Raw genomic sequence first — 20,874 nt, 5'->3', positions numbered from 1 at the left:
TAATGCATGCAATAATCTGAACTAATAATTAGATTTTTTCTTTTTTTTTTTTAGCTCAGCTGTAATTTCTGTTTTTTTTCCTTTTACCTTTAGTTTGTGAACCTTGCACTGAACCTATTCCACTATGTACTGATGGGGAATTTCTTACTGTGGATCTTAATACCACACACTTATGTTGTCCTCAGTATTACTGTGGTAAGTATATTTTAACTAATTTAAAATATTTAGATATGTCCAATGTTTAAGACTTCAGTTGAATTCTAGCATATAAAATACATGTTGAATATATATAATGCTTTCTTACCTCTGAGAGCTCTTCTTGGATAATGTTATTACCTCCCTAAAATAGATTAGCTGTGACTTGCCTGATATCCTAGAATTGCTAGATATCCAGGTGATTCCATATCCCCTTTACTTCCTTTCTCTTGTACTCCAGCCATTTCTCAGGGTTCTTCACCTGATGAGCTATCCTAGTTCTACTACTGTTGTTTGTCTTATGAAGCATTTGCTTGTTCTCATCAACACATGGTAATTGGGCAGTGGGAGAGGCAGCACTGGGGACATACGAATTCATGCATTACATTAGCAATGGCAGTGCACTAATTGGTAGGTAGCAAAAACTAGTGATTACATGAAGTTAATCTTTACCCATGTATTTTTTCTATTTAGTTTGTGAGCCAAATCTTTGTCCTGTGCCACTACTCAACTGTGCAGAAGATATGAAACTTGTGAAAGAACATGTATCTGGTCAATGTTGTCCAATATGGCATTGTGGTAATTAATCTTCATATTTTAAAGTTTTATTACAATATGTTAATGTATTCTGATCAATATAAATATGTTGGTTTTTGCCTTTTAGAATGTAGCTGTGAAAGCCTTGTTATGCCAACCTGTGAAGTGGTAAGAATACATATTTTGATTGACTTGTCATAAAATTTAATTCACTTTGTTCTTCCTTTATCTCTCTCATTTCTGAATTCTTCTCAGGGTTAATGTAATTATCCTTATTAAGTTGCACTGAAGTAGATTAAAATAATGTTCTTTGATATTAGGGAGCAGTCAATGTTTTATATTTTATTTGAGCTAAGAAGTACAATATGTTATTTTTTTCACTGGTGAATGTATCTATTAGTCTTGTATCTACTTAAGTTCATGGATCTTAAAATGAAGCAAAGCATTGAAAAAATATTATATCAGTATTGGCCTAGGTTATGGTGGTGGTTTCATGGATGTATACTTATCTCCAAATGCATCAAGTTTTATATGTTAATTATGTTTGTATGTCAAATAAATAAATTCAATTGTATTTTACAAAAGCATTAATCTAACATTTACTGCAATGATGAGTTATCATCTATTATTTTCATAGAATGTTTAAATAGCTTTCATAAACATTCTCTCATTTGATTATTTTGTGTGTACTATATACACACCTACAGAAAAGAGTAGAAGTATATTGTATTTTTCTTAAATCCTTCATAGTTTACATGTTTAGTATATTATCTCATTAAATCTCCACAAAGTAAGTATGTTTAGCTCATTTTGTAAATAAGGAAATTGAGGTCTAGAGAGAGTAAATGATTGACTGAGATTTTCAAGACTCAAACCAGGGATTGTTTTGTGTATGTGTGTATTCCTTCATTCTTTCCACTCAGCCTTAGTTCTTTCATTACCCTTACAAAGTGTAACTAAGATATAAGTTGACAGAAGAACAAAAGCAAGTGGAGACTGTCTTGTTTCTATTAGTGGTCTGGCCTCTCTTTAGCTGTGACTCATTTTCCTCACCTGAAATAAAAAGTAATAACAATACCTGTGTCATGAGAATGAAATAAATTAATATAAATTAGATAGTACATGACACATAGCAAGGGCTCAATTAGTACCAGCTATAATTATTACTACAACACCTCCAGAATACTCATAATGTTAACCACAATGTGTAGATTATCATGGAGAACTTTCTGGGGAAAGTGACCATCAAGAAAAGTTTGGAAGAAAGTGATAGTCAGGTTAGGAAAAATGGATGAAAAGAGGTAAACTATTCCAGACAGGGGCTAGAATGAACATGAGTAAATGCACAAAGGATGAGGTAAGATATGCATGTTGAAGGACCATGACCTTTTTCTTTCCTTGAGAAAGAGTTAACTGGAGGAGGAACAATGAGAGATGAACAACTATCCAAACTGGTAAACTGGGGAGGGCTTTAAAGAAGACAAGGCTGAGGGATTTAGAGTTGATTTATTCATATATTCTTTTCAGTTAGTCATTCAACTAACATTTGTTGAAAACCAGTTATGTGTGGTCATGGTGCCAGCCACTTGAAAATGCAAAGCCGTACCCTGCGGAGCTTAGTGTAGTTTTATATGATAGGCGATGGAAAGTGTCCTGTATCAGACAGGAATTATAAAAATGGTGTTTGAGGGAGCAGACATTGATAATCCTGTGTAGCAGGATAAGGGCAGTAAAACACTGGAAGGCATGAGATCAGCAAGAGACTAGTATAGCCATTGATGAAGGAGGACCTTGAGTGTAGGGAGGTCTATATGGAAGAGGAGGGGGATGGGGTTGAATTCAGGAGGGCAAAATGGAAGACTCGGGCTTTGTGTAACATATTTTATGTGTGTGTGTCCGGGGGAGGGGGGCTTTAAAAACTTCCAAGGTAACAAGTCTCTCACACCAAGAATCCAAAAGTACTGGATCTTTGGACAAACACTCTGATGGCCAAAAGAGTAGTTCAGAGTAGACTCTGGGATTTCACTAGTACCCAGCCTCTTTCAGAATTCCCCTGCTGGCCTGAAAGAAGTAACACAACATCTTGAGACATTTCAATAATAAATCTTTCAACACAGTATAAACTAGTCCTTCTTCCTATGGGACTTTGTGCCTCCTGTGTTCTGGGTCCTTTGAAGCTTCTTTGGATAGGAGCCTCTACATTCATTCTTTAAACTTGCTGTGGTTGTTACCTTAACTCTGCACTTTTTTTTTGGGTGTGCCTTTACTACCTATCTCGGCCTAACCATCAAACAATGAATCACATTTCTATCTGTTCCTCCCTTTTCTTCCTCCCCACTTCTAGTGAGTGGGTTTCTACCATTCTCCATTTACCCTTTCATTGTGTTCTCCTTCCCCAACATTTGTGCAAGATGCTGGCCCATCGAGTTTACTACCAGTTCACCTTTCAAAGTCTGAATATTATTTATGAATCAAACTTTGACATTACTCAATGTTGCAAGTATTTATTGAGTGCCTGTTATTTATTAGCATTGTTCTGGGCACACACAACATAACTATTCATTGTAGCTTCAATATCCTTGAACATCTTACCCAAATATAAGTAACCATCCATGTGTGATAATTTAGTTTTAACACTGATGGTTCTACATAAGCATCGACCTCTTCCATTGGTCCTGAGTATTCATTCTGAACGATAGATAAGTATTTATGCCTAAGATGATATATGTATATATTTAATATCACATTAGTTTTTCACATAGAAAACAGATATATTTCAACCTAAAGAGTCTATGTTAAGCCTTTGCAGTATTTCTTTCTTTGTAACAGTTTTATTGAAATATAAATCACATTACCATATAACTCAGACATTTAAAGTGTCCAATTCAATGGTTCTTAGTATATTCATAGAATTGTGTAACCATCAACACAATTTTATAACCCTAAAAAGAAACTCTGTATCTATTAGCAGTTACTCCTCATTTTCCTCCAATCTCCCCAGTGATAGGAAATCAGGAATTTACTTTTTATCTCTATAGATTTGCCTATTTTTGGCATTTTATATAAATGGAATCATATATTATGTGTTCTTTTGTAATTCCTTTCAATTAGTATGAGATTTTCAAGGCTCATTCTTGTTGTACCATGTATCAGTACTTCATTCTTTTTTACTGTTAAATAACATTCCATTGTATGGGGATACTTAGACAAATAAAGGTATCCAATGGCCAATAGCACATGAAAAGATCCATAAACTGACATCATTAGCTATCAGTTAAATGCAAATCAAAACTACAGTGACATGCCACTTCGTACCAATTAAAAAAGGCAGATGTTAATACATGTTTAGGATGTGGAGAAACTGGAACCCTGCATGCTGCTGATGGGATTATAACATAGCACAGTGGCTTTGGAAAACAGCCTGCTAATTACTCAAGTGGTTAAATATAGAGTCACCATATAACTTAATGATTCCACTCTTAGGTATATACCCATGAGAAATGAACACATTTGTCCACACAAAAGCTCATGCATGATTGTTCATAGCAGCACTATTTATAACAGCCAAAAAGTGGAAAAAACTTAAGGTGATTTTGCTACTGACTCTAAAGGAGAAGGATGGTTACTTCAGATTAAAAAATTACCACCATATTTGATGTAATATTAAGTATTGGTAGAAAAATCACAAGATATTTCCTCTAGGGGAAATTGGTACTTATGAGCATAAAAGTGTAACTGAACATGTGGATAAGATCTCAAAGGATATAAGTAAGAAGGGAAGAATAGAATATTTAAGCCTAAACTTGAGAGGGCACAGTAGGAATCGTGGATTTAACCACTAAAATACAAGTGCATAAGTGACTTAAAAAAGTTAGTGTGAACCCACTATTTCCTTATCTAATCTTTTGGAGTAGCTAATACAGTGAGAGAATTTCATTTATTATTTGTTTTTACTCTATATTTCTAAAATGTTATTTCCAGTCTCATTGGAATTGTGTCACGACATATGAGTTATTGTTTATGCAAATACTTTACAACTTGTAAAACTCTATGAAAAGTAAGATATTACTAGTTTATAAGGAAAAGTGCCTTTGATATATTACTATTAATTTATTTGAATCATTTTTTGTGTTAAGAATCAAATTCATTTTAATACTGACATGGTATGAAAATCAAATGCACCCCGGAAAAGTTGATATTTAAAATGCATTTTGAAACTGTAGGCCTGGTCCTACATTTAAGAGGAATCTATATCATTCCTAATATGGCGAAGTTTGAGTACTGGTCATAACAACAGTTTGCTAACAGCTGAAGGGTATACAGCATGTTCTGTGTGTCAGCTCTATTTTAAGCTCTTTACATATATTGACCCATTCATCTCTCTCAACATTCCTAAGAGGCAGGCAAATATTATTATTCCCATTTTACAAATGAAAAGGCGTGAGGAGCAAACTGGCTGACTCGCCTGCTCTACATCACACGTTTAGTAAGTAGCAGCGCAGGGTCAGCCCAAGGCTAGTGTTGTTCCCCAGTCTGTGCTATTAATCATTACAGTATCCTCTTCTGCTCCTGCCTTATATGCTACAGCAGCCTTACTCAGAGGCAGACATCAGCGTCCTGGATCACATCTATAGAACAGATCAAGGACATTTCCACCAAGCAAAGGAGCCAAATCAGCAAGCGTTATCTTATCTCCATTTGCCCACACGAGGCTCGGAATCAAACAATATTTTAAAGTTAGGACAGACCATAAAGATCATCTTACCCACTTTCACTCATTTACTAGATAAGGGAATGAAAGTTTAGAGAGATTAAGTCGTCCATGATCACATTGTTGTGAATTTTTTCCATGGGCTGTGTATTAAATGACCACCAGGTTAATCCAAGCCTGTTTACTATCAAATATTTATTAAGAACCTGCTCTATCTCTGGCTGTGTGGTAGGGAACTTATTAGATACTACATCATGTATGTTTTTTTTACCATTGTCATATAGTAAGCCATGTGATAAGTCATATAATAATAATAATAATAATAATAATATCTTTCTAATAGGGAGAATTTACTACAATAGACCTTAACTTTCAGAGTGACTGTGGATGTGTGCAGTATCTCTGTGGTAACTATGTTTTCTGTAACTTTTAAATGATACTAAATATTATTGGTATCTGTTGTTTGCTATTTAATAATTAAAAATAATTTTCTATGAGATGTATTACACATTTTAAGCCATTTGCCACCTTTTTAGTATAAAAATGTGCTATTATTTTTCAGTTTTCTCTTTTGTAATATCTCTAAATGTTCTGAGAAATTTGATAATAGGACAGAAAAATGAAATTTTTTTCAAAAGCTGAAAGTTGATTGTAGCGTTCATATATGTATATATTTAACTTAAAAAAACATATCTAAAAGAGAGCTTTTTGCTCACTGTTTTATTATTATTGATGTTAACATTACAAAACAGAGAGTTGATTGTTCTGTGAAATAACACATTTTCATATTAAGTATTAGTAGGTTAATAGAAAATAAAATTTTTATTCAACAGCTTGAAATTTTTATATGAGAGAAGGCTTAATTAAATTCATTGTTGGTGAGGCAGAAAGAGCTTAAGCTGATTTCTTCATCACTATTCTAGACTACCCTAACATGCAACTTTTACAGATACGGTAACACCTTATATGAGCTGCCTTCATCATGAAGTATAATTTTCATGACTATTTAGTTTGCAACACACACAAAAAACAAACAAACAGAAAATTTCCTTTTAAAATAATTAAAAACCATGAAATATTATACAATTCCATCATGAAGATGGAATTTTTTTTTCACTTCTATTTATTTTTAAGTGTGTTTTTCCAGGACCCATCAGCTCCAAGCAAGTAGTTATTTCAATCTAGTTGTGGAGGGTGCAGCTCACAGTGACCCATGTGGGGATTGAACCAGCAACCCTGGTATTACAAGCATCACACTCTAACCAACTGAGCTAACTGGCCACCCCGAGACCTACTACAATTAATTTAGATTCTGCCTCTATCTATATCCACTCCCCAAAATTGTCATGTTATGTTTCTGGAAGAGGGAACAGTAAGTAGCTTGACAGTCTCTTAGGTCTAAAATTCTAGAATCTGTGATAAAGTATAGCTTTTGGAGCAAGTTCAAACAGTAAATACCATGTTTCCCTGAAAATGAGACCTAACTGGAAAATAAGCCCTAGCATGATTTTTCAGGATGACATCCTCTGAATGTAAGCCCTAATGTGTCTTTTGGAGCGAAACTTAATATAAGAGCCAGTCTTATTTTGGGGGAAACACATGGTAGTAGTTGAGTTTACAGATCAATTTCTTATTGTATGTTAAGGCATAAATGTGCTACAGTTATTATTAAATAAACTCTTGAGTTATTAACAATATATAAAGGTAAAGATCTTGACTGGTTTTGATAAAAATATTGCACATCACAATGAAAACATAGATTTAACTAAAAATTCCATTGATTAATTAAAAACTCAATATAGTACTTTTTGCTATTTTTCTTTTCTCAGAAAAGGATAATGTGTGTGTATTCCAAGAAGTATCAGTATTGAATCCTGCCCTGTCTATGATAAAGTACTTGGAAGGGGACTTTTGTCACATAATAGAGTGTCTGGAAGAAAAAGATAACCAAACAGGCTTTCACACTCTGAATTTTACAACGGTGAATTGTTCAAAAGAATGTGATGTCGTAAGTATTCTTTATAGGTCATTCTGGTGAGAGTTAATCAATTTTAAAACGGCAGTTCTGGAATTTGAACTAGTGAACAATTTACATTCACTAAGTTGAAAATATACACTTGGACAGTTCGAACACACTTATCCCATTGTTCTTGCCACTTTCTGACGCAATTCTGAAGTCCTCTTTCATGAGTGTCTTTAGTTGCACTGTCGTGGCTGCCTCTATGTTCTGAATCGATTCAAAACATTTACCTTTCATGGTCATTTTGTCTTTGGGGAAGAGCCAAAAGTCTCAGGGTGCCAGATCCAGTGAATAAGGTGGATGAGGACACACTGTATGTTTTTATTTGACAGAATAAAAGCGATGCTGTACTAGAAGTGATGTGTAACACAGATCCTTTCCATTGTGATCACAAAAGACCGTGAATGCTGCTGCTGAGTGCCATCCAACGGAAAGTCAGGGATCTCCAATAGGGGAAGTGGCGCGTGGAAACTTAGTAACAGTGTGTGACTAGTTTCAACTTCATGCAGTCAGTTAGGTGTTGAGAGAAGATGTATTTTAAAGTGTGCTGTAAATCATGGATGACTGACAACACATTAACATGAGATGGGCAAGGTTTTATCCTCCATCATGACAACATTCCATGTCACATGTCATTTCTGGTACAGCAATTTTTGACAAATAAAACCATTCTGGTGTGTCCTCATCCACCTTATTCAATAGATCTGGTACCATGTGACTTCTGGTTCTTCCCCAAAGTCAAAATGACCATGAAAGGAAAACATTTTGAATCGATTCAGAACATTGCAGCAGCCATGACAGTGCAACTAAAGATACTCACGAAAGAGGACTTCCAGAACTGCTTCAGAAAGTGGCAAGAACAATCAGATAAGTGTGGTTAAAGTGAGGGGGAATATTTTGAGGGGGATTAATGACAATGTGTCTTGTACTGTAATAATTTTTTTTTAATTTAAATATGCACCATATTGTTTGATCACACTTTGTAGCTGTATAAAGTCATTATATGAAGTGCTTCAAATTCAGCCTTAGAAATACTTGCAAGTATTCTGAGAGAGCATACATTCACATTGGGAAGCACTTTCAGAACAATTAGTTTAAATTATTGATATTGTTGTGAGGCTAATTCAATGTATTATTGTCATATACAGCACCAGGCATATTTTCCATCTCCTAGTGATTATGATTGTTGTGGTTCCTGCAAAAATGTATCCTGCAAATTTCAAATGGAAAATGGAACATCAGTTATATACGAGGTATGAATTCCTTATTCCTTAAAATATGTTCCTTGGTGGGTAGCTTTCTATGCTACTTTCTGAAGAAGACATTCTTAAGTCAAATAAAGTTGAAAAATGTCACACACGAGTTCTGCATACAATAAACACACCCATATACAGTACGCTTACAATGGACAAGACAGAGTTACATTCTAAAGTATCTGATAATTTCTGTTGTAAACGAACATGCTTAACTTGTTTCTCAAACTTATTTTATCATAGATCTTCACTTTTGTTTTTAGATGTGAGCAATGGGCTTTGAGAAATGTTGATTTCTAATCATTATGAAGAAAAAGGACAATAGTATTTATTTACTTATTTGAAATAAAGCATTTTGATAGATATCTGAAACTCAAAATGTTAGCACTTTACTATTTCAGGTATTGAAGATTTTGGTGGGTACATAAGAGAAAAGATTTAGAATATTTGTCAGATTTTTAAAAAGAAGATCCCAAGAGACGTTAATGCTATATCACATCTTTCTACTGAAAACAATAAAATAATTATCCAGAATTCCTCCATTATTTCATAATAGTTCTATATATGTTTGCAGACTAACTTACTTCTTCCCCAGAATTTTTTATGAAACTTTGTAATTTTGTTAGTGTTGTGATCAGATTTATGAAGGTCACAAATTGTGTTTATAACTTACATTATCTGAAGATAGTTCCAATTTATTATTGCTATCCTTACATTTTGTTCCATTAATAGTTTAATTATCTGGAGATATTATTTCTGGTGTTCTTAATTACATGGGATTACTCACATAAAGGATTTTTCAATCGTTTGCATTTTATTAAATAAGAAAAATGAACAATTATTTTTGTGCCGTAGTCTGTTGTTTTACAATTATGTGAAAAATAGTGTTATTGATTTACATAGTTATTTATCAGTTTATCCTACCAGTATTTCTGTTTTCTAATATGTTAGAATATATACATATATATATAAAATATATTTTATAATTTTATTGTATATATATGTATATGTAATTAAAGAGGAGTCTTCAAAAAGGAAGCTTACAAAATTATGAAGAGACACAGGTGTCAGTGAGAGAAAAGGAATTGAAGACTATTTGAAAAAATATAATAACTTAAGGATTTCAGTAAAAACACAACACAAACTCTATAGATTGATGTATATAATTAACCATTAGTGTATATAATTAAATTCATGGTGATATCCCTGAAGTTTAAGTAAAATATTAAATTATGTTCAAAGTATTTTTTTAGAACAAAAGAAATGCAATATAGGTAAATAAATATCAAGATCATTATTAACTCTTGTCTCTTTCAAGGATAAGCTGTAGTTATCTAGAAATCTAATTTTTATGAAACAACTAATTTTTTATTTCAGATAAATTAAACATTACTATTTCATGAATTTGAATATTTTTTTCTTCTTTTATACCTAGACTTATAGATCTTTTCCAGTTAAGGTTCAAGAAGACCTGAAGTTATTCATAAACTAAAATAAAATTTAGAGAAAAGGATATTAGTTAAAATTCTTACTGGTCCACAAGGAATCCGCAAGCCAGAGTTTGACTAACATTTTAAAATGTGGGTTATAAAAAATAAAACATAGATCAATAATTATAACCCACTATTATGCAAGAATTTTGTTTATCTGACCTTATTTCTAAAGAGGAATTTTGAAATCAGGAATGAAATAAAGTTATTATGTTTAAAAATTTGTTAGAAGAATAGGAATAGTTTTTAAAATAACCATAAGATACATGAAACTAGAACCATAAGTCAATTATCACTATCAATGATGATTTAAAAAATATTTTGGTGAAAAGGGAGTGGAAGGAAGAATAAACAAATTTCAAGAAAGGAGGTGTATTATGTAATATGATTTGTTGTTTTATAATTAGTGAGGGAAATAGTAAAGCAAGACCTTTGACACTTGACCAAATTAGATAATTAGTTTTGTAGTAGAAACAGGTATCTTTTACTTCTTTCCTGTCTATTGCTTTACTTCACATTTATATCTTAGTTCTACTACATAGTATGAAACCAAACACACAAAGACACACACACAACATATAAATATGTATATATATATGCATATATATACATATGTATATATATATATATTTATACACATATGTATTTTTAATCATTTTAGATAAATTTGTGGACTTTTCCAGATGGATATTTTGTGTCACAGGAGAATTTCTGCATCTTGACTTGACTTTTGATAACTTGGATTGGAAGTATTCTACTTAAGAAATACAGCAAATTTTAATAGCAAGACAGTAACTTTGCTTTTATTTTTAGGAGGGGAGTACATGGAATTATAATTGTACCACATATGAATGTGTTAAGACTGATGAAGGGACAATGATTCTGAACTTCAGTATGGTCTGTCCCCCTTTTAATGAGACTGAATGCAAACTGGTTTGTACTTTGTTTTTTTATCTAAGAAAATTTAGTATTAAATATAATTTAGAAAATAATATGTTTTCCAAGGTCATTCATACATACATGTGGCTTATTTATTTTGGTGAATGTTTTATTTTTGTGTATACATAAACTCTCTATTATATTTCCTCAGTTTGCCATTTTGAATTATATATGGTGTTCCAAATAATTTTGACTCTTCCCTGAAGAGACATACTATCTCTGGGTTTTTAATATGTAGATCAAAGGATTATTGAAAAATCATTTGATCAGAAGACCTTTCCCCTCTTTCAATGTGGATCAATAAGCTAAACAGAGTTTGACCCATTTTTTCTTTCCTAAACACAGCCAGATTTATGACGTCATTCACTTTTCAGTACATGCTGACCTAAGTGAAATTTATCTTAGCTTCTCTGAACACAAACCACTGTGGAATTTCGCACATGCCACAGGATTGCTGATCCTTCAGTTTTGTTCTCCCAATTCCTCTTCTCTCAGAGAGAGTCCTTTGGGAGAGTAGAGTTTTGAAAATGATAAGATTTTTTAAAAAAGATTCTTTGTAGCTCTAATTATTTAGTAGATAATAATTCCTAATTAAAAGTGAGCTTTGTTCTGTTTTGTGAGGCAATATTTTTCTTAAGTGTAGAGAAATACCATAGTGTCATTGAGTTTTGTTGTTTTTTCAAGATGTCCCCATTTAGTGATGATGGCTAGCTTGCTAGATGGCTAGCTAGATATAATGTATATTAAGTAATAGCTTTTTATTTCTGGAAAGACTCTTAGGCACCATCTTGTTTTACAGATTGGTTTTTATAGAGTAAATTATTCTTTAATTTGAATTTCAATTAGCAAGTTACTAAAAGCAATTAGCAACTTGCTGTAAGCATTCCAAAAGATAATAAATACAATGATTAAAATTTAACCTTAGGCAGGAACCATCCTGAAGTGGGAAAATGTTTTTTGAATAAAATATTAAGGAAAAAGATATGTTATAGTCAGGAATTCCATGTAGTCCCATAGAAGAGCTTATTTTATTTTGAGGAGTTGAAATAATGTAATGGCCTCTATTTAGAGTACCTGTTAGTACTTTGCTTTGGTAAGACATTTTTGTGGTGTTTAAAATGTGTTCTTTTAAGTAAGTTATCTTTTTGCAGTTTTTTATGTTACTAATAAAGAAATGAGAAAAAATTAAACAAAATATCTGCTTCTAATTTTAAAAACAAAGGAATTCTTATTAGAAATAGTTAAATTCCAATCATTTTCCTGTAAAGATGTTGTGAAATTTAATAAAAATCTTGAGAAAGTTAGTTTCTATTTCTAGTCTAAGAGTAAATAAACAAACACTGTGAGTTTTGACTTTATTCCTTTTCTCCTCCTAGAATGAAGGGGTGGTGAAGCTTTATAATGAAGGCTGTTGCAAGATCTGTAAGTGACGACATGTTACATCTATTAATTTGATGGATTAGTGTTAATTGTTCGTGGTGATTATGATTTTTCTCATAAAATTCAGTTCCTAAGATGCAAGGAGGGAAACAAATTTTACAATGCATATAATTTAAGAGCTTTTGTGTCACATGGTTGATTCTTTTGTAATTTAGTATTTATAAAAATTTCTGGGTTTTGAGTAAAGTGTTTTTAATTTAGATGAATTTTAATTTAAATATTAGCAACTTATTGCTGCATTTCATAGGATTTTAACAGGTTTTAAGTTAAGTTAAGTTAAGTTATGGTCAAATTTACTTGGAACATTCTGAACTACAGAAAGTTAGGCAGGTTATGATGAGAATGGCGTTGTATCTCCAACAAGGACATGCAGAGCACAGTATTTTCCCAACTTATTGGGACGAGTCTATGGTTCTGTATGACACAGTTGAGAAATGCAGATTTAGTGAATATATTTAAATCTTATATACAAAACTTCCCACAATTATTTTCATAATTAAAGTTATGTAGATGTAATATATTTTATATTAATTTAAATTACCAGGTTTATTTCATAGTGATATTTAATGATTTTAAGGACTGAAATAGAATAGATGGGTATTCATGCAGCCATTTTTCTTTCTTTCTTTTTCAGTGATTAGAATTTGTGAAGATAAAATAAGAGTTTTAGGAATCTTGGTGTAGATGGTAATTTAAAAATTTATAGAAAAACTTTCAGGAAAAAGGGTACAACACAGTTCAGGTTAATAAGGCCATGGTGGACAGTGGAGGGTTGGATTCTTATTCATTTATTATTTTTTTAATTTTATTTTTCTATATTAGTTTCAGGTGTACAAAACAACATACTGATTAGACATTTACATGCGTCACAAAGTGATAACCGCCCCCCCCATGCCTACTACCCCCTGACTGCATATATAGCTGTTAAAATACCATTGACTGTATTCCTTATGCAGTACTTTACATCCTGTGACTATATATACATGTATATATATGTATATATATATATATACATATATATATACATGTATATATGTGTATATATATGTATATATATGTGTGTATATATATATATATATACACACATATATATATTTAATTATAGTTGATATTCAATATTATTCTATAACATATAAGTTTGCTAGGACTGTCATAACACAGTACCACAAATTGGTGACGTAGAAATTTATTGTTTCAGAGTTCTGGAGGTTAGAAGTCTAAAACATAGATGTAGATGGGGTTGGTTCCTTCTGAGGACTGTGAGGGAAAGACCTGCTCCAGGCCTCTGTCCTTGGCTTGTAAATGGCTGTCTTCATGTTCACTTGGTGTTCTCCTTGTATGTGTATCTGTCTCCTAATTTCCCCTTTTTATAATGACATCAGTCATGTTGGATTAAAGTCCACACTAATGACCTCATTTTCACTTGGTCACTGCTGTAAAGATCCTATCTCCAAATAAGGTCACATTCTCAGGTGTACAGGAGTATTTGGAATGCATAATTCAATCCGTAACAATTTTTGTTGCTGGGACTTTTGTGGATAGTATAATGCCACTTATGCAGTTTTACTTACTGGGGCTCTTAGGTGCACACTAATTGAAATATTTCTGCTATTAGAAATAAGCAATTTTTAATTCAGTATTCTCTGAATCAAAGGTAAACTAATGTGTATCCAGTAGTATTTGTATCAGAAACCCAAGGAAAGAAATTAGGCTCCAGAATCTGAAGAAGGTTATATTTGTATGAACTTCTTTCCCCCCTGCTTCCTCAGAGTCTAGACTCTTCTGTAGGTGTGAGACATAGGAATAGAATCACATTGCAATGTTAAGACCTTGGATTAACCCCAAGTTGATTTCTGGAGAAGTGAGTACATTTACCAGTATGTTATCTGAGGGCGAACAGGAGAAGATCTGTGGAACTGACCATATCACTACCATTTATTGCCAGTCACACATTGACACTTTATTAAGCCCATGGCAAACAGTACTAAGATTAGTACTATGACCAATCTTCACAAGTTCTAGGAGCTAAATGGGGAAGTAGGTATGGCTTTCCCTTTATATTAGGAAAAGAAGGTTCAGAAAATTTGATCGTATTAATCAGTAATGGATTTAGGTCTGTCCAGTGCCTGGGCCCAGGGTCTTTTGATTCTGCTAAGCTCTTTGAAGCTGCAGAATAATAACAAGCCACCTCAGTTTCTCCCATTTGATGAGTAAGGATTTGTAAAGTAATCTCTGCTTTGGTATCAGAGAATCCTTGTCTGCAATCTTGGCTTTTGGGTGACCAGCCTATATTGTCGGATACTATCACAGGTGCTATGCTAAACAAAATGTGTTACAATAAAGTCTCTGAGGAATGAATCGGAAATGCCTCTTGGTACAAACAAATTCAGCAAACTAACAATAAATTTATTTTGTCCCAATTTCTTTCATTGAATAATTTGACTATCAAACCAATTTTTATTGAGCGCCTTCCATGTACAAGACAGTCTTTTAGCACTGGATCTATAATAGTGAATGAAAGTATCTGCATGCATAGCGCCTATTATCAAGAAGGGGAAGAAACAATGAACAAATAAATGTATACTTCTATGTCAGGTAGTGATAAGTGGTGTAAAGAAAAATAATGCAGACAATAAGTATGCAGAGTGAGGGGAACTGGGTTGATAATTGGCGTGAGTGGTTAGAGCATACCTCTGTAATGTGTCATTTGAATAGAGACTGAATGTCCTCTGGAAAGCCAACCAGGAAGAATGAAGAATGCTGAAAGCAAAGGAAATAGCAAGTGTGGTTATAGCATAAAGATGATGGTGATAAAAATAAGAGCATAAGATACCTTATAGTTCATGTTAAAGTTGTTTTCTTTCTAGACTATTCTTTCTTCTTAAACTTACTTGAGAATGGAAGGGCCAATGAAGAAACCACTGAGTGAAAATATCTTAAGATACAAAACAACCTGCCCTCCATCACCAACTCTGAGTTTTGAGCCACACTGTAGTTGGGAGGTCAGGTAAAGGAGAAAGAAAAAGCACAGGAGACTGAGGAGGAGACACGAATGAGATGGAAGGCAAACCAAAGAGGGTGCTCTGGATGCCCAGTGCAGAAAGTGTATCAAGGGGGAGAGAGTGATCAACTGGGGCTGCAGAGAAGTAGAATGAGAACTGAGATGTCCTTGAATTTAGCAATTTGGAGGTCAAGGGTGACCTTGAGAAGGAAGTTTAACTTCAGGTAATCTTTCCTTTAACCAGAGTAGCTTAAGTTTTATATACTTTACATGTTGATATTTCATGTAAGCATTTATTTAAATAAAGATTTTGTAGTTAAAGTAATTTGAAAACTGGAGATCTAAATCCAGTCTTTTGCAAAAAAGTAAACTCAACGGAATGATTCAGTGGCTTTCTTAAAGTGGCGAAGCAAGTAAGTATCAATCAGAGTGAAAATCCTTGGTCTTTTGCATCCTGATTCAGGGTTATATCCACTACATGCAGCATTAAATAGATACTCTTGGGGTATTACCAAGGGACAATCCATCACACACACAGAGGCATATTAAGGTCATTAATTAATACAAAGTGTTTTCATTTGAAATCATAAGAGATCATTTCAAAGCCATAAAATCAAGTTAATATCATTCATCCATACATTGCAACATTATTGATAAATAATTCAATTAAATTCGTGCTTTATTTTTTATTAATATACATTAGGATAATGTGTTTTTAAATCTATTAATTATAAGTTCAAAATAGATTTATAGATATATATATATACACATATACACACAGATGCCTTAATTATGTACATGTATATTCATTTCTATATACCATAGTAAATTATTTTGATTTTTAGCATTTTAAATATAAATTTTATCTATTTATACACCACACACAGGTTGATGTTAGCATTACCATATGTGTAGAATATTTTTGATGTGTGATTATGATAATTGTTCTAGGATAATAAGATAAAGAGATCAGTATAAAGCTAGAAAATATAAGAGAAAATCTATTTAGAAGGTAAAAAATATGAGTGAAATTTTTAATATCCCTTAATGTAGGAATATATTTTATATAAATATATTAATTTTCAATTTTCCATATATTGATATGTTAATTGAATTAAGAAACAATTTGACATGAGCCTTTTAATGAATAAATGCATCTATATTTTATCAGGTAAACGAGAAGAAAGAATATGCCAGAAAGTACTCATTAAATCAGTCATAAGGAAACAGGACTGTACAAGTCAAAGTTCTGTAAGTGTAAAAATATCATTTGTTACATAAAGGGCATGTGTCTTTCCAAAAGTATATGTGTCACAGCACTAGTAAGTGTGTAAGCCAACAAAATGCCAACACTTCTTAACTTTGAGATTATTCCTAAATTCTAATATTAAAATATTGTTAAGAAGTGAATTATTCTTAGCATAATCAAAACGAATTAATCTGAATGATAACTGCAATCCAGAGAGATAGAAATTAAACCTACCTAAATTTGAGTACATATTTTCTTAAGAATGCAATGTACTCAGCAAAAACCGTCTTAGTTCTAACTTTATCTCCTTTAATATGACCTATCCAACTACTACAGTATATTTGAGCCATGATGTAATATAGGTCACAATAGACTCTTTAGATTATGATTAATATATTGCAGATACCTGTCTAGTTATGCGAGCACATTTCATACTCTGAGTTATGTCAGCATTGCTGTCTTAGACATGCCTGTGGAACATTTCTTTGACTTATCTGAGTTACTAAATTTCAACCTAATATGTTTTGGGATCCTTTAACATACAGAAGCTTGAGAGTTAGAGTGATAAGGAAAAAATACCTGCTTCCATTTGACTTCTTAGTAGGATCAAGTAACCAGTTTTTAAAAATATAAGACTGTTTTTTCTCGCTGTCTTTCCTTACAGATAAGTGTTGCATCTTGTGATGGAAAATGCCCATCAGCTACCATATATAACATCAATATTGAGAGCCATCTAAGATTCTGCAAGTGTTGTCGTGAAAATGGAGTTCGAAACTTGACTGTGCCGCTGTATTGTTCAGGAAATGGTACCGAAATAATGTACACTCTCCAGGAACCTATAGACTGCACATGCCAGTGGAATTAGACTTCGGGATTCCGAGAACTCTCTGCAACATCATCATGTCAAATGGAGTTAACTTTTATCACTGTTATTTAGGCACCAGGCAGATTTATGACTGTTTAATGATAATATATTTTTTCAGGCTATTGGGATATAGCAGTTTAACATATGGTACAAAATATGCACAGTTTCCATGGAAAAACTCAATTTATTGATTGACTTTATTACAAAGAATCAAGTGATTTAAAGTTGTTCAGCTAAAATGCTGTTATGTATATAATAGCAACATGCTGCAAACCTGGGATATGCTCATTAATTAGAAAGTTATTTTGCAGAATTCTTGCAATTTTACTCAATAGTTATTTTTTGATTTGCAAATTCTACCATAGCTATCCAAATTAAGATACTCTTTTAGCTCTACTATGTAGTCTGGTAAATGTTATCAGTTAAAATTGGCATCTGGAGAGTCATAAAGAGTGGTATGTTTAGAGACAGATCATAGAACTATAGGATTTTAGGTTATTTAAAGCTTGAATGGATATTGGGGATATTATTGCAAATTCCTCATTTTGCAGTTGTAGCAGATAACCAGAGAAGCTCTGTGACTTGTACAAATTAAATCAGTGTAACAATATAGTGAATTCATGTTAATGGTTAAGTCTAGGTCTTTTATATTCCAGTCCTATGATCTTTTCTTTTGAACAGTATAGTAAGGTGTCTATTACAGAATCTTTTATTCTTAAAGCGTGTGCTTTGCATAGAATTAAGAACATTAAATTTAATACCTTTATAAAAAGGAAAAAAAAAGCCACACATATATATGTATATACGTACACATAATAGTTATCCCAATAATAAGTAATGGGGAAATGTAGCATCAATTGCTAAATAGAGGAGGGATATCTTGGGCTTTTATTTTTTATACCACAAAAAAACTGTTATTAAATATGTTGTTACTATTTAACATTTAGTTAGCTATTTACTGTCTCATGCACATCTGACTTTTGAGATGTATTTGCATACTATTGAGGTTGCATGCTATTTTGCTTTACATGCTGCTCCTTTGCCAATGAAGAATGAAATAAAGTTATTTGAATGTATTAATAATTCTATAATGGAATGCTGCACTTTTTGGATATAGTAGATTATTGATATTTGCAAGGAATATATCCTGAGATCTTTGCAAATCCCCAAATTGTATGACATTTATAGTATATAATTATTTGTGTTTCCTTGTGTGTAACAAGGAGAGAATGCCTTTCTTGGTATTATTGTTATGGGGGCCAAATGAAGTTAAACATCAACAAAAAAAACAGTAAAGTTGCATTGAAAAGCAGATACAGGGGCCTGATGGTCTAGGCTCAGATTTTAGCTAGGTCATCTGCTTCCATTTCAAAATCATGCTTCCCAGAAAAAATTGCAAATTATTAGATATTTTGGATCTCCAGTGTTACTTAGAAATGGATGAAAGAATGAAATGAACATTGTATCTGCAAAGTCCCCATGTCTACGATATACAAAAATTGACTTTTATCTTATTTGTGCTTAATATAAGTGTTTTGTTTATATGTTAACATTTCAATATTCTTGGACTCCTGTTAACATATAGATGGAATCAAATGCTTTTGGTTAAAATAAATTAACATTTTGCTTAAGAAAAACTGTTATGTACCTCAAATGAGGCACATAATATTGTATATTGTCTACCACCCACTTTATTTCCATGCTCTGTAAAATATTTGTTATTGAATTAAAAATATTAAATCATCTTTACACCTATTTGTGGGAAAAAGGGAAACATTCTCCTAGAACTTCATAAATATTCTCAAACACAGCAATATGTATTGAGCACCTGCTACGTGCTCGGAACTAAGTTCTGAGGACACAGAAAAAACAGATACAGTGCTCATGATCAGACAAATTAGAGTCACGTGAGAAAGCAGACATTAAATAACACAGCTCTAAGAAGTCCAGAAGGAGAGACCAAAACTTTTTGAAATTTGGTATATGATAAAGGTGGCCCTCAAATCAGCAGAGGGGTACAAGTGGACTTTCCATAAATGGTGTTGGCACAACTGGATAGTAACTTGGACAAAGAAATTTGGATCCACACATCCACTCATATCAGGATAACTTCTAATTGTATCAGAGATTTAAATGTTAAAAACACAAACAAAGAAAAAAGAGGGTAGACATTATAAAATAAAATATGGGAGAAATTCATTATAACCATAGAGTGGGGAGAACCATTCTAATTTGACTCAATATACAGAAGACCAAAAGAAAAGATTGATAAGGTGAATAACAAGAAAACTGAAAACAGACAAATAGCACTTGTACAAGGCTATCCATTGCAGCATTGTTTATAATACAAAAGACTGGAACCAACAAGACTTGAATAAATTATATTAATTGATATAACGTAATACTGTGCAATTGTAAAAAAAAAGAATGAAAAAGAAATTCTATATTGCTGTGGAATGAACTTTAGAATATATTTTTAAATGGAATAATCAAAGTATAGAACAGTATATGCATGTTCTAAACACTTGGCCCTCTCACATCATGACAGCTTACATCTTCAAAATAAGAATCCCTCCAGCAGGAGAAGCCCCGCCCCTTGACCTTGTTCTGCTACAATGAATGAAGTCTTACATAATGTAACATAATAATGGAAGTGACTATCTCATCATTTTCACAGGTCCACCAAACCTCAAGGGAGGGGATTATACAGGGAGTGTTACCAGGGAATGGGAATTTAAGGTGTTATCCTAGAATTCTGCCTACAGTAAGAGTTAGAATGTCATGCTTAGACTAGCTGGGATCATTGGCCATCCCTACGAGTTTACAGAGCTCTGTCATCCTCTAGTCTCCTGTAAAGAGAGACAAAACAGTACCACTAATTTATCTAAGTTAGAAGATTTAAGAAGGGATGTTTTTATGTTGGTCTTTAATTTTTTCTCTGATTTTTTAAGGTGTAAAGAATAACAGATCTCCTCTGGATGTAAAGCACTTGTGGTCAGTCAGGGTTTCGCTCTGTCTCTCCATTCCTGTTCCTCCATCTAAGGTACTTTCTTCGTCAGATTTTCTCAGTAAAAGTTTACTGAACTGAATTCATTAAATATGTTAAATGTGCTGATAATCTCATTTAGAAATAAAGTCCCATTTCATCCTGGCACACTTGTTAACAAATCTAGC

General features: G+C 32.6%; 1 protein-coding gene across 2 annotated transcripts in view; it reads left to right on the top strand.

Annotated features, from left to right (window-relative positions):
* The window catches only part of OTOGL (otogelin like), a 142,526-nt gene extending 123,107 nt beyond the window's left edge, over positions 1–19,419 (top strand). For both annotated transcript variants that reach the window (XM_019751251.2, XM_074325364.1), the window contains 10 exons: positions 94–195; positions 670–774; positions 860–900; positions 5,787–5,850; positions 7,273–7,451; positions 8,612–8,716; positions 11,020–11,139; positions 12,522–12,567; positions 16,758–16,837; positions 17,500–19,419. In XM_019751251.2, coding sequence (XP_019606810.2) covers positions 94–195; positions 670–774; positions 860–900; positions 5,787–5,850; positions 7,273–7,451; positions 8,612–8,716; positions 11,020–11,139; positions 12,522–12,567; positions 16,758–16,837; positions 17,500–17,700 — 1,043 coding nt within the window. In that variant the 3' untranslated portion in view covers positions 17,701–19,419. The remainder of the gene's footprint in view (positions 1–93; positions 196–669; positions 775–859; positions 901–5,786; positions 5,851–7,272; positions 7,452–8,611; positions 8,717–11,019; positions 11,140–12,521; positions 12,568–16,757; positions 16,838–17,499) is intronic.
* The last annotated feature ends 1,455 nt before the right edge of the window (positions 19,420–20,874 follow it).

Source organism: Rhinolophus sinicus, linkage group LG02 (assembly GCF_036562045.2).
Source record: "Rhinolophus sinicus isolate RSC01 linkage group LG02, ASM3656204v1, whole genome shotgun sequence".
Taxonomy (NCBI): domain Eukaryota; kingdom Metazoa; phylum Chordata; class Mammalia; order Chiroptera; family Rhinolophidae; genus Rhinolophus; species Rhinolophus sinicus.
The sequence above is the reverse complement of the archived record's forward strand: the minus strand, read 5'-3'. Positions and strand labels throughout refer to the sequence as shown.